The following is a 13,832-nucleotide window of genomic DNA, read 5'->3' on the forward strand; positions in this document are numbered from 1 at the left end:
CCTTCCTTCCTTCCCTCCCTCCTTCCTTCCTTCTTTCTGATTCCACATCTAAGTGGTACCATGCAGTATTTGTCTTTCACTGTCTGGCTTATTTCACTTAGCATAAAATCCTCCAGCTTTATCCATGGTTTCAAGCATTTTTAAAGGGCTCTGAGGTATTTTAAAATGACAACTGATCCTCTCTGACAGCAAATTATTGTTTTATTTGCTTTTGAGGGGGATTTATGAGCAGGGCAAGGAGGGGTTCAAAGGCTCTTGCACTGGTGAATCTCTTTTAAGAAATTATCTTTTAAAAAGTCAAGCAGCACAGCATCATTAGGAATGAGATTTCATCAGTGCAGACTGCCAAAGAGGCTCAGCAATCAATCGTTTTCTTTTTTTCACGAAAGGCTGCAGCTATGACTTTAAAAAAATGACAGAAATATTTGTCACAGTGGTTGCTATGTGGCATTACTGAGTCTTAATCTGTGTGCTAGCCACGGAATGTGTTTGCTTATTTGTTATACCCAACCTATGATCAATCCTAGTTGACACTTATGTAGTGTTTACCAAGAGGCAGGCAGATCGAAGCACTTCAGAGCTGCTGACTCATTTAATCCTCACAGTAGGAGAGTGGGAGCTGTTTCTGTAGCGCTACGTTATCCCCATTTTGTAGATTAGAAAACTGAGGCATAGAGACCCTAAGTGGCTGCATAAAGTCACAGGACTAATAAATGGCAGGCTTGGGCTTTGAACTCAGGCATTGTAGCTCCATTTTGCTGCTTTTTATAAAGCGAGTCCCACAACCTGAGATCTTACTGAAACTTAAAACTGCTTTCTATTCCGGTTGGTTTCATCCTGCCCTCAGCCTTGAGCCTGATTTTCTAGACCTACTGGTTAGGACCATGAGTTTGTAATTGCTTCCCTTCATGCAAGTGAAGAACTTTCGGTAGATTCTGTGGTGTTTAACTGTAAAAATATACAGTGCACACACACGCACACAGAGACACACAGCAGAATGAATGATGACCGTTTATTAATCCAGAAAGGCTTGATGGGGCCTAAGATGACCACTCGTTCTCCAAGAACAGATACAAAAAGTGGAGGGGTTGGGAGACCGTGAGAGAAGTCGCCTCCCCACCTAGGGTCTGACGCCCTCACACAGGCGCCCGGGGGCCGCCTTTCTCCGAAGACGCCCCTGCGAGCGGGCGCGACACCACGCGCGGCGCCGCGGGGACGTGAGTCTCCGGGGTCCCTGCGGGTCTCGCGGCTCCTGGGCCCGAGCGCGTGGCCGCGCGCGGCCGGGACAGCTTCGGCCCGGGGACCGGCTTTGCGTGGGGCTTTGGTGCCCGCCGCGCAGGGGCTGGAGGAGGAGGGCGGGTTCAAGCCCGCGACCCCTGGGTACCAGGAACCCCGCCTGCGAGTGGGGTGACCCCGCTGGGGCAGAAGACAGAAGAGGAAGGGCAGGGAGTGCGCGGGTCTGAGCACCCCCTCCCCCAGTTTCTCGCACCCCCAGCGCTTCCCTCCCCGGCCGCCGCCCACCTGGCCGCCCCCGGCTGCGGCTGCTGTTCCGGCTCGCTCCCAGGCCTCGCAGTCGCAGCCCGCGGCTGCCTGCGGAGCTCTCCCGGTCTCGCCCTCCCCCTTTCCCCCCGCTGCGCCCTCCCTCCCGGGTGCCCGACGTGCTCGTTCCCTGCCACTTGGGTCCGGGCGCGCCGGTGGGTTTGGCCTGCGCGGCGGCGACGGCGGCGGCAAGGCGGGGGAGCGAGTGAGCGCGAGGGGCGGGAGCCAGTGTCTGTGTGAGTCACCGGTACCTGGAGTGCGAGCGACGCAGAGCGAGCGGCGCGGAGCCCGAGCCAGAGCCGAGCCGGGCCAGCGAGCGCGGCCGCCCCCCGGCGCCAGGCCCCGCCGCGCACCCACCCGCGCCCCCGCCGCCCTTCCCGCGCGTTGCGCGCCCGGCTCACCAGGGGTCCGGCGCCGACTCCCGACCCCGGCGCCCGGCCGCCCGCAGCCCTCCCGCCTGCCCAGAGGCGGTGCCGGGCTCGCCGGGGGATGTCACAGCGGCTCCTCGGAGCCCCCAGCCGCTGCCGCACAGCCGCCGCCCCTGGGAACCGCGACAATGAACCCCCAATGCGCCCGCTGCGGAAAAGTCGTGTATCCCACGGAGAAAGTCAACTGCCTGGATAAGGTGAGCGAGGGGGCGCCGGGCCAGCCCGGACCTGCCGGGCGCCGGGCTGCACCTGCTCTGAGAAGTTTTGGCATCTGGGACGGGAGGAGAGGAATGGGTCTCTGTGTTTGTGTGTGTCTTGGCACAGGGGAGGGCACGCAAAGGAAAACGCCCGCAAGAGTATCGAGAGAGCACGCTTGGCGCGGGTGATGTTGGAACCCGCAAGGGTTTTCGTCGGGGTGCGGGCGGCGAGGGTGCGGGGCTGCGCCGGCGTCGGCAGAGCTGCGGCGGAGGGCGCGCGACCCAGGGTCCGGGGAGCGCAAACTGGACCCCTTCCCTCCACCACTCCTGCCCCTCACCGCCCCGCATCCCCGCCCCAAGGATCCGCCCGCACCCCACCTCACCGCCGCCCCAGCGCCTCCCGTGACGGCGGTGAGGCGGAGAGGCAAATAATAATTAATATGTCGTGGGGCGGCCGCTGCGGCATTGCTCGGAATAATCCCCGCCGGAGAGCCCGGCTCGGCGCGGCGAGCGGCCTCCACGGGGGGTTCGGCCAGCCGGCTGGGGAATTCCAGAGGAAGTGGCTTTAGGCCGGCCCCTGCAGCCCTGCTCCCTGCCCTTCCCGGGCGTGGATGGAGTGGAACAGCCTGCGAGAACGACCCCGGCGCTCTCCTGAGTGACTGATAATTGAAACCAGCCGGAGGCGGTCCCTGTGAAACGCTCGTGTGGTGATACAAGTGCCTCGTGAGAGCACACCGCCATCCCGTCAGTCGATCCGGCCCGAGGCCACCTTCCCCACAACCGAGTAGAAGCTGGACAGGGATGGGGGGGGCAGGGGTACTCACATAGCCCCCCTCCCGCTCCTTCGGGTTGCCTGACTTCCGGCGGACCCACACTGACTGAGGTGCTACAAACACCGTGTGTAGGCACTTTGAGCTGGATTCGTCTCCCTTCTGAAGCCACCCCACGGGCTCCATTCCTCCATGAACCGGTCTAGGATTCCATGCGGGCTGCTCCTAGAAGTGCAGTACGGCTAGCGCCTTGGCAGTTCTTCCGTCGGAGTCTGTACTTGGGGTGGGGATTCATTTAAAACTCAATTTGAATAGCCTGCCTGCCTTATTTACTTAAGCGAAAGTAGGCAAACACATCTCCTGTTACCTACAATCATTTCGTTGTAGTCTTTTCAAATCGGGGTGGGGACCGCGAGGCGCTAAAAATATCTCTGTGCCCGTCCTGGAAAGCGCTGGCATTGATCTCAACTTTTAAATATTGATTATTTTTTTTTCAGTATTGGCATAAAGGATGTTTCCATTGTGAGGTCTGTAAGATGGCTCTCAACATGAACAACTACAAAGGCTATGACAAGAAGCCCTACTGTAATGCGTAAGTATTGTCAACACGGCATGCCAGGTGCGGCCCCGCCTCAGAACACAGGAGTGAGTGGATCTGCCAGTTCTGAAGAACTGACGCACTGTGTGGCGCAGGAGGGGCAGTGGCCAATGACTTGTTTATGCCACAGACTCTAGGGCCAGGGACTTTGCTGGAGGCTCATGGCATGGGTGTCGTTCTTCATGTGCAGGGCAATTTGCGTGTGTCTTCAGCCAGGTTCGTTTTTGAGGCTCACAGTGTTGCAGAGTGGGGCACATTTGTTAGAAGCTGCAGAACTACACACCGAGAAAGTGTGGGCTCTGACGTGCATGTCAGCTTTCCATTTGAATCATATGATGTTGCCATATTGCAATTTTATATCTGAACCTAGTTGCTAGGGAAGGAAGTCTGGCTTCGTCTTAGCCGAGACCACTGCAGAGATCCTCGAGCTTACACAGGGAGTGAAAGAATGGTGACATAGGTATTTCTGGCTGGTTAGTAGTAGGTCTGTTGGTGAGGATGAAAGAAGGCAACCTTCTTTTGGCAAGCTTTTCTGTAGGCGTGCTTTTAGCCTATACTAGTAGTAGTTAGCTAGCATTTATACAGTGCCGACCATGTGCTAGGCCCTGTTCTCAGCACTTTATGCATACTGACTCATTTAATCTTTACAGGCTCAGGAAGGGGCTCAGTTCCCTCCTAGAATCTGGAGATGGGTAAACATTGGCCATTGGTTCCAAATGTCTACCTTGCTGCCCTGGGGCATGTGTCTCTCTACTTGTGGAGCCCCCGCCCACCCCAGAGTCTTCTCAGCTGTGGGCTCTTGGCCCTGGTTGTTGAGTTGCCTTCTTCCCTGTTCCCCTGTGGAGTCCACTCCAGCCTGGAGGTGGCAGAGGGTCCCCTGCCTTTTGGCTGGAATATTGCCAGAGATTCATTCTCTTTGGAGTTTTTGAAGTAGGTTCGTTCAGGACTTCCGGAGATGGAGGGCCCACAGTTAATTGACACTTCACTCATGGGACCGTGTTTTCAGAGACAGTAAATTTTCAGTAAACAAATGTAGTGTGCTCATATGTCTCTGGTGAAGAACTTTTTTTTTTTTTTTAATCTCTTTGTGTTTCGGTTGGGTCTAGCTTAGTGCTTATGGATAGACTAGAAACTTTTCAAGAAATCAGAAAATGGGCACTGAACAGAATTCAGGACTTTTTTGGATAAGTGAAATTGACAGATATTGCCCAAACTCATCAATGTTTTCAACCCTCCTGTACCATGCCTTTTACCGGGATAACATGAAGCAAGAATGAGATTTCAGTGTCATGGTCTCCTGCTTCTCTTAAAGAGAGGTATGAGGGACTGGTTAAACATCAAAGGCAGTCAGCAGTACCTAGATGGGAAAGGGTCTCCTACAACCCATAAACGAGATAATTGTTCTTTAGTTTAAAGGAAAGTGAACCGTTTTCCCGTAACTACTCCAGCCCTTGGCCTGATTCGATCAGTCTTTATGGACCACATCAAGATTCTTTATGGCTCTGCAGCCTGGAGTTTAACCCGGTGATAACAATGCCTTTGGGTGGCCCTGGTGGTTCTGGAGGAATTGGGAGCAGAAGAGGAAAGACAAGGAGAGAGAGAAATTGAGGAGAGAACAATTACATTTAATATGATATGATGGAACATGTATCATATACATATCTATGTGTGCATGTATACATACACAATTATGCACACACATACGTACGTATAGATAAAGAATTGACTTAGGGAGAAAAGAAATGATAAAAATAAAAGGCCAAAAAAAAAAAAAAGAGGTACAACTGAAGGAGAGGGTGTTTGGTTGCATGGGGCCACTTGAAAATTCAGGGCTTACTCCTTCGTTTCAGTTCAGTCCAATTAAAAAAGAATATCAGATTCTGCAGCAAGTCGTGGATGGCTGGTTTGCGCTCTGACTTAATAGTGAACTTGTGCCCAGAACTGTTGAGATTTGGACCCCAAAACAAAAAGCCTCTAATTGTAGGTGGGAAACATCCTGCTGTGTTGTTCCATAGGGACCACATCTTATTTTAAATACTTTGGGTATGTCTAAATCAAATGCTTACAGATTTTTCTCTCTAAACTTTCTTATATAATTCAAGTGCTTTGGTATGGGGTTTAAGTGGAATTTTGGGGATAGCATCTCAGGTTTCTTGCTTAATATGAAGCCTGGTGGTTCACTTTGTTGAGCAGAGCCACAGGGGAAGACAGAAATCTAGCTTTAGTGGGTGAATGATTCGAATTGATAGTGTCAATTTGTTTAATTTAGCTTTAAGTTCATGTCACAGCTTGATACTCTGTCTCCAGAAACAGAGCCTTGCCAAGTTGCAGGTGCTGTCTGCTGTGAAGGTTCCAGGCTGGAAGACCCGTGGTCTCAACCCTTATTTTTCCAAGGGCACAGGTTGCCATGTAAACTTGCTGGGCGGTGTGGATTACCCTCTGGGGATTCTGATGGTCTCCGCTCTAATTCAGGTGGTGTATGTCAATCAGCTGTTCCCTGTGGTCTTGGCCAGAAGGGTTGCCATAATTTCTCCGGGTCAATGGTGGGAAATTGATTCTCTGAAGCATACTGTTACTGGAAAATGAAACAGTCTGTGTCCATGTAGAGCAATATTTTATCTGTACTCAGTTTGGCTCAAGAGTCAATATATGTCCATGTTTAAATGAAAATGGCTGTCCTTCCCTCCACAACTTGTTACTGTGAAAATTTGCATATACACAAAGTGGTTGAAAGAATAATACAACGAACATCTGTATATCTTCCACTGAAATGCCACTGTTATTAACATTTTGCCACATTGGTTTCATATTTCTATTTAGTTATATGCACAAATTTATTTATTATTGTCAGACCATTTGTCAGTTTCACGCATTAAGTTAGTTTCATATGTTGATATATCATCCCTGAAAACTACATCATCCACGTACTAAGAATAAATATATTTTCTTAAAGAGTCATAGAGCCATTGTCACACCTAGGAAAATTAACCAACATTTCATAATATCTAAAATCCTGTCTCTTTTCGCATTTCCTCCATTGTCCTAAGAATGCCTTTTATAGCTGCTTTTTTCTTTTTAAACCAGATCCAATTAAAGTTCATACTTTACATTTAGTTAAAACGACAACTTTTTTTGATTATTGGAGATTCAGTATTCTTTAATTTCATTTCTGTTGATTTACATAATCTGTCAGAGTTTTCATGAAGAGGACTTATGTAGCATTCTTGTGGAAAAAAACCCTTGAACATAAATATCAAGAATATGCTTGATAATTTGAAAGGATTAACAGACATTTAAGTTTATTTTAAGAAAACATAAAAGCTTTTTATTTTAATTGATACCTGGGGGCATTTTTTTAATGGGATGAAGTAGTGAGTATTTTCTTCACTTTAAATATGTTGCTTGTTTATATTCTCATGTGTTTAGAGAAGAAAGTTTTCTGTTTGATTTCACGCCAAGGAGAACACGTATAAAATATAATTTACATAATATTTAAATTTTGATCTTTTGATAGAATGATCAAAGTGTATTACACACTAGATGTAAGATGGGCCTAATACACATTTAGCTCCCAATGCAGTAGCGCACACTATTAAAATATTTAAAAACAAGCTGGTCTACTTGAATACATGCCATGTTTTCATAGCCTTTATGTTTCATAAGCAGGCGGTGGATTCTTTAGCACATTCAGGATTTTTTTTTTTCATCATGGAACTTGCAAAGAAAAGAGGACGAGGCAATATTTTTATTGCTAAGAGATGTTGAGAAAATAACAGTTTGTGATTAGACAAAAAACATACCTCATTTTTGTATGTGAATTTCTATGCCAAGCTAAACTACCCAACAAGCCACCCAAAGAATATAAACTCCAAGGCCCTTTGGCAAATAAATTATTTAATTTATCACGTGTGAAAGTCAAAATTGCACTTACCATGTGTTTGTAAAGAATACATCATTTCTTCAGATTTTCAGAGAAATATTGTAGCTCAGAAATAGCAATGTCAGTGACTGGCCAGTTAATGCACTGGCACCAAAAGTCTAGTTATTTTAGGTCAGGGGAGGCCCCAGTTAATGATGCAGTAGTTTTAAGCAGGACCTTGTCAATAATTCCCCCAAGTCATCACTTCTGCAGACATTTTTTGGGGGCTGAGAATTTGTCCCAATCTGCCCACATTTGGTATACCCTCTATCTGTGTCAAATGTATCTTTAAATACGGGGCTGAAAGAACACAAATATCTGTGCTCAATATGTTTAACTATCTCTCCAAATAAGATTCCCTCCCAGCAAATAGTTTCACTTAACATCATTTTGGGAGATGTTAAAAATAAAACAGTAGGAGCTGTGCATCGTGTTTACTTTCACTCTGCCTGTGTTAGCATTTGTCTTGTGAATATTTATTGACTGTCTATAGCCTGGGAGATGCTGAGCCAGGTGCTGCTCATTATGAGATGCCCAGAACGGTCAATGCTATTCAGCCAGTCTGTCTTGAGGGCGATTATCTAGGCCAACGCTCCACTAGCTCTCACTTACCATTTCTCTGCTGGTCAGTCCTTGTTATTGCCTTTACTAAGGGTGCTCTGAGGACACGGAAGGAAATTGAATTTATACCTGAGAGTTTTTCCACCAATCTATTTCCCTTATCTCTGTTTAGACCTCTCAAACCCAGTTCTGTAACCCGCCAAGGGCTTGAGTTATCTCAAGGGGACTTATGAAATTCTTGCTATTAAGTTAGCTTTAATTACTTAAGAACTTTTCATGAAAGGCACTGTGGTGTAATTGGAGTTTCGAAGCAAGACAGAACTGGATTTGAATCCTGGCTCCATCATGTTCTGCTGAGCAAGTCCCTTGATCTCTAAGCTTCGGTTTCTTCATCCATACAACGGGAATGGTAATGCTTACCCTTACAGGGCTGCGTGGGACTAAGGAGACAGTGCACGCCAAGGTTCCGGCAGTTTCTGGCATATAGCAGACCTCCAGTAAAGAGTAGTGTTTTTATTTTCTCAGTGGTACTTTCTAAGGGATGAAGAAGGAAAAAGAGGATAGAGAAGAGGAAGTACATCAAAGAAATAATAGTTATGCCTATTAAAAGGTTTATACCAATGTTTTTCACACTGTGGCTTGCCACCCATTAGAGGGTTGTATCCAGAACTGAAAGAGAGCGCGTGCGCGCGAGAAAGAGGAAATATCAGAGTGCATCTGAGTAGTGAAATGAGTATTGTTGTGGTAAACATTTTTTTTCCAGTTGTGTGTGTACAGTGTGTATTGGATCATGACGTAAAAAATATTTTTACTGGCAGCGGTGGTCAAAAAAATTTGAGAAACACTAGTTTCGCTTCATATTCTTAATGCCCCACACATCAGGGAGCACTGAAAGTTGCCGTTGAGGACCACGCTGTGTATACTGAGTTCATGAATTCAGATAACCATTGCTTTCCCACTCTTGGGGCCAACCGCATCCTACCCCATACCTGTCAGCCTTCAGGAGTCCGCTCAGCCCTCAGAGCCATCACCATCCCAGGAAGGCACCGTGTGCTTATTTATCTGTCTGTACCCTCTTCTAGTTTGGGGTGGCTCTGAGGGCATCTGCCTTGCTCACTCTGCTTCCCCAGAGCCTGGCACTTAGCACTCAATAGAGATTAGCTGCATCAGTGAGTGTGAAGGTCGTGCTGCATCAGTGTAGCCCTGTCTTACCCCCCGGGTCGGGGCACGGCCCAGCCTGCTTTCTCTTGGGCAGGCAGACAGAGGTTGGGCAATGTGAGAAGCTGGCTTGAGAGTAGGCTTTGAGGAACCTGAATGGTGGTGTAGTGGTTAGGTTTCCCAGAGTCTGAATACCAAAGGATGAAGTCTCCCCACTGAGGCTCGCCATTGCCAAGCCATAATGAACATGGTAGGATTTCCCTTCACTGCTTACAGGCTCGGTTTCAAAACTTGGTATCGTTCTAAAAGATTCCTTACTGATGTTCATTAATTTTCTTCTGGGTTTAATTATAATCTGTGAAATAAGATAATAATTTCTACCTAACAGGGGCACTATAGAAATTAAATGGGGGAAATCTTTGTAAGCCTTTACACATCAAATGACACCTATTAGGTATGCAAATGTTAGTGCCCTCCCTTAATTATAAAAATTGAAAATTGTTTCATATTTCCTCTTAAAGAGAGGGGGAAGTGTCACATTGTTAAAAGTAACAGTTTCTCTGGAAGGATATTGTGGTTTGTGGGAGTTCTGGTTAGCATCAATTATATATAATATGCCTTGCCTGACTTTTTAGTTACATACTACATAGGAAAACATTCAACCTCTTGCTCCTTGACATAGACCTGACGTGGGAAGATGATAGGTTTTTATTTTTTGTTTGTTTTGTTTTGTTTCGTTTTTGTATTTTTGTTAACATTGGACGATTGAAAGTGAGGAGTGGAGACATTTTATTTGAACCAAACAGAAAGGTTCCAGTGTATATGCAACCTGATCGGATTCTCAGTTACCTTATTGAACCATTGATGGTATCTCATGAATTTTAGTATCTTTTGAAATCATTCTAGAAGACTATATTTACACATCAGGTACTGAGTTCTGTCACATTTAAAAGTGTTTGAGAAAGGGGCGCCTGGGCAGCACAGTCTTTTAAGCATCTACCTCTTGGTTTTGGCTCAGGTCGTGATCTCAGGGTCGTGAGATTGAGCCCCTGGTTGGGCTCCGAGAAAATCTGCTTAAGATTCTATCTCCCTCTCCCTCCACACTACCCCCCTGCCCACTCTCTGTCTCTCTCTGAAATAAATAAATCTTAAAAAAAAAAAGTGTTTGTGAAAGGTGCCTTCAATGTGGAGACTCTTTATGATGATGTATTTATTATGGAATGATGTCAGATAAGAAAAGATTTGGAGATGAAGCACAGCAAATATCTCCTAAATCATGGTGGAATGCAAGGTTAATGCAAGATATAGATGTGTGTGCTTAAAGGGATATTGATTATGTGTCAGGGGCCCTGTGTAAGGGTGCATTTCAGTATGTCTTCTTTAAACGTTTTCAAAGGCGTGCTTTACAAAGGAACAGTGGTTCCTGGGGATGTGAGAAGCAGACATCCCCCCAGAGGACACCTTCCTTCTCCAGAGCCCGAGGCCTCTCCACGCTCCCTCTCTAGAGGAACGGAAAGCTGAATTTCTTTTCCTTTCTCTTTCTTTTCTCCTGTAGTTAGTGTTACTAGGAAGCCCTAGGCTTTTAGCAGTGTGAACGGTGGAATCTAGAGTAATATTTATGAGCTGAGTACCCAGAGCATTTCATAGGCTTTGTAAAAGCATTATTATTGATTCTGAAGCTCAGCTAGTGAAGAAACCATTCTGCAGCCTTTCTTGTTGAACCAAGATATGGCGGCACAGGCAGAACCAGAAAACAGGAAGTTGTGAGAAGGACCAGGTTTGAACAGCAAGGATTGTTTATTCCAGCACTGGAAACCCATTATTAATTTTATCTATAGTCATCTGTGCATTTTTCTTTGTGGCGTCCTTGAGGGAGTTACTTTGTGTTCAACTTCTGTTTACTTTTCCATGCTCTGTTGACTCATTCCCATTGAATCCTAGGACCTAGAAGAAAACTAGCTCGATGTGTGTAATTTAGAATAGCATCAGACCGGTAGGTAGACTGGTGGTCTGCTATCCTTCTGCTTCAGCTCAGCAGTCTAAAAAGCCAGTTAGACAAAAACCTTTGATTTGATCCCCTGATGCTTATTATCCATCAAAAGCAGGTGCAAGTCAACTGCAGAGAGGGTGGGGAGAGCCGAGGGCCAGAGATCTGGGATGTGGACTTAGAGGGTTGCCCACCAGTATTGAGTTTGGGCTTTAAATGTGACTTCATTATCCATTAATTGATCTAGAACGTGAACTCCAGCAACTCAGGTGATGTGCGGAAGCATCAAGAACAGTGTACTAAGCCCACACATCAGTACGGAAAGACACATCGGACGCACAGACGTATTTTTGATGCTACGTTTGGATGACTGTACCATCCTCTCCTGGCTACTCTTCCCACCATCCACCTATTGGCTGGATCCTTAAGCATCTCAGTTGCCTTCCACACCTCCCTCCCCCTCATCCCATCCCTGTATTCATTTCTTCTGTCCTTGCCTGTGCTCTCACTCGTGCTCTCTTATCATGTTTGGCCAGTGATCTGACCAATGTCCCCTAACTGGTCTCCCTGTTCCAGTCTTTCTCTTTTTGAAGGTTTTTCCTGCCACCATACTTATCTCCTGAAACCATGGCTCTGGTGACTTCACTTTCTTGCACAAACACCTCGGATGGTCCCCATTGCCTACAAAAAAAGAGATTGGGTTTCTGACAGACACCTGGGGGCTTTTCACCACCTACCTTCCCCTGCTCACTTCTGTCTCCTCTCTAGTCATACTGGGCTGCTTGCCTGATGCCTTTATCAGGTGTCTTCAGCTAAGTCTCCTCATCTGTAAAATGGGTATAATAATAGACTATGATTAAGGCTTCATTGGAATATCAAAATAATAAGTTGAACACAGTTTCAGGCACGTGGTAAGGAGTTAATAAAAGATATAATTGTCGTCATTATGAAACTTGACACATGATCTGACCCTTTACTCATGCCGTTTTTATGCTTTCCTGCCCTCCCCTCTTTTAAAGTTACTTTCATCTTTAAGGTACACAGCTGTGACAGCCTTTGTGAAGCCATCCTGAATCTCTCAGTCAATCACTGGACTCTCTTTGTGTGTTCATTGTAATTTTTTAAAAAGATTTTATTTATTTGTTTATTATTTGGTGGGGGAGAGGCTGAGGAGGAAGGAGAGGGAGAGTGAGAGAATCTCAAGCCAACTTTGTGCTGAGCGCAAAGCCCCCACACAGGGCTTGATCTCGTAACCTTGAGATCATGACCTGATCCGAAATCAAGAGTCAGACCCTCAACTGAATGAAGTATCCAGATGTCCCTCAATGTAGTTTTTATACCTCAATCATATCACTTTTCAAAAGGCCTGCCTTGTACTATAGTTGTATTTTTCTCCCCATTGGAGGCAGTTTCTTGCTGAGAGTGGACCATGGAAGTTCACAGCCTGGGTTGGAGGTGGATTGGGGGTTCGGGAGGTCAGGTCAGCTGCAAGAGCTTGACTTCTTAAAGGTATTATTTCTGGCATGTGTTTAAGGAATTGAGAATGGGTGTTGCAATGCTGCAGTGTAGTTCTGAGGCTAACCACCCAGAATTAGTGTCAGCTCCACGAGTTAAGGGTGTGGTCCCCAACCAGACAGAGGCCAGCTGCAAGTTCAGAAGTCCCCAGGCCACCCACGCCTCTGACCAACTGGCTACAAATTTGGGGGTTCCCACAATTAGCTAATTAGCTAGAATGACTCAAAGAACTCAGAAAAGTGCTGTACTTAAGATTATTGTTTTATTATAAAGGATACAAATCTGGAGCAGCCAAATGAGGTGAGGGAGGGTCCTGGACATGGAGTTTTCTTGCCCTTGCCCTGTGGAATCTGGATGTGTCTCCCTGTGGGTACATTGTTGTGTTAACCAATTAAGAATCTCCACTGAGCTTTGGTGTCCAGAGTTTTTATTGAGGTTTCATTACACAGACCTGATGACTTATTGGCCATGTGTGATTACTCAATCTCTAGTCCCCCTCCCCTCCTTGGACGAGGTCCACTGATATTGCCCGACTCAAAGCCCCAACCCTGTAATCACATGATGCCTGGAGTGGTCAGTCCCATCCTAAGACCATCTTGTTAGCATAACTCACGTATGGATCAGGGGACTAATGAATAACAAAGATATTTCCAATCACTTGGGAAATTACAACTATTTAGAGCATATCTCAGGAAGCGGGGACAAATGCTGGTCAAATTCTTTCTTTCTTTTTTTTTTGTATAAGATTTTATTTATTTATTCGACAGTGAGAGAGACGGCCAGCAAGAGAGGGAACACAAGCAGGGGGAGTGGGAGAGGAAGATGCAGTCTCCCAGCAGAGGAGCCCGATGCGGGGCTCGATCCCAGGACTCTGGGATCATGCCCTGACCTGAAGGCAGACGCTTAATGACTGAGCCACCCAGGAGCCCCTGGTCAAATTCTTTATTATACAACAGGTGTGCTTCTCAGCGTCCTTATCAGATATGCTGTTTGAACTGTTGACCCAGTGTTGCTCTCTCACATCATGAACCTTCCTGTCCCATTATGACAAGAATGATGATCTAAAACCCACCATATCTATTTAGTCAATCAATAGAAGTTGGGTAAGAGTTGTAAACTGTTTGCTGACTGCTCACGGGAGGCTGATGGGAGGACCTACA

At 46.5% G+C, this 13,832-nt stretch overlaps 1 protein-coding gene across 2 annotated transcripts in view; it reads left to right on the plus strand.

Moving 5' to 3' along the window:
- The first annotated feature begins 1,874 nt into the window (after positions 1 to 1,874).
- The window catches only part of NEBL (nebulette), a 336,315-nt gene continuing 324,357 nt past the window's right edge, over positions 1,875 to 13,832 (plus strand). The window contains exons 1-2 of one of the 2 annotated variants that reach the window (XM_087857637.1): positions 1,875 to 2,164; positions 3,432 to 3,526. In XM_087857637.1, coding sequence (XP_087713763.1) covers positions 2,096 to 2,164; positions 3,432 to 3,526 — 164 coding nt within the window. In that variant the 5' untranslated portion in view covers positions 1,875 to 2,095. The remainder of the gene's footprint in view (positions 2,165 to 3,431; positions 3,527 to 13,832) is intronic. The other variant, XM_045787422.2, reaches the window with a different exon arrangement.

Source organism: Ursus americanus, chromosome 31 (genome assembly GCF_024610735.1).
Source record: "Ursus americanus isolate L20-20 chromosome 31, mUrsAme1.1.p, whole genome shotgun sequence".
Lineage (NCBI taxonomy): Eukaryota > Metazoa > Chordata > Mammalia > Carnivora > Ursidae > Ursus > Ursus americanus.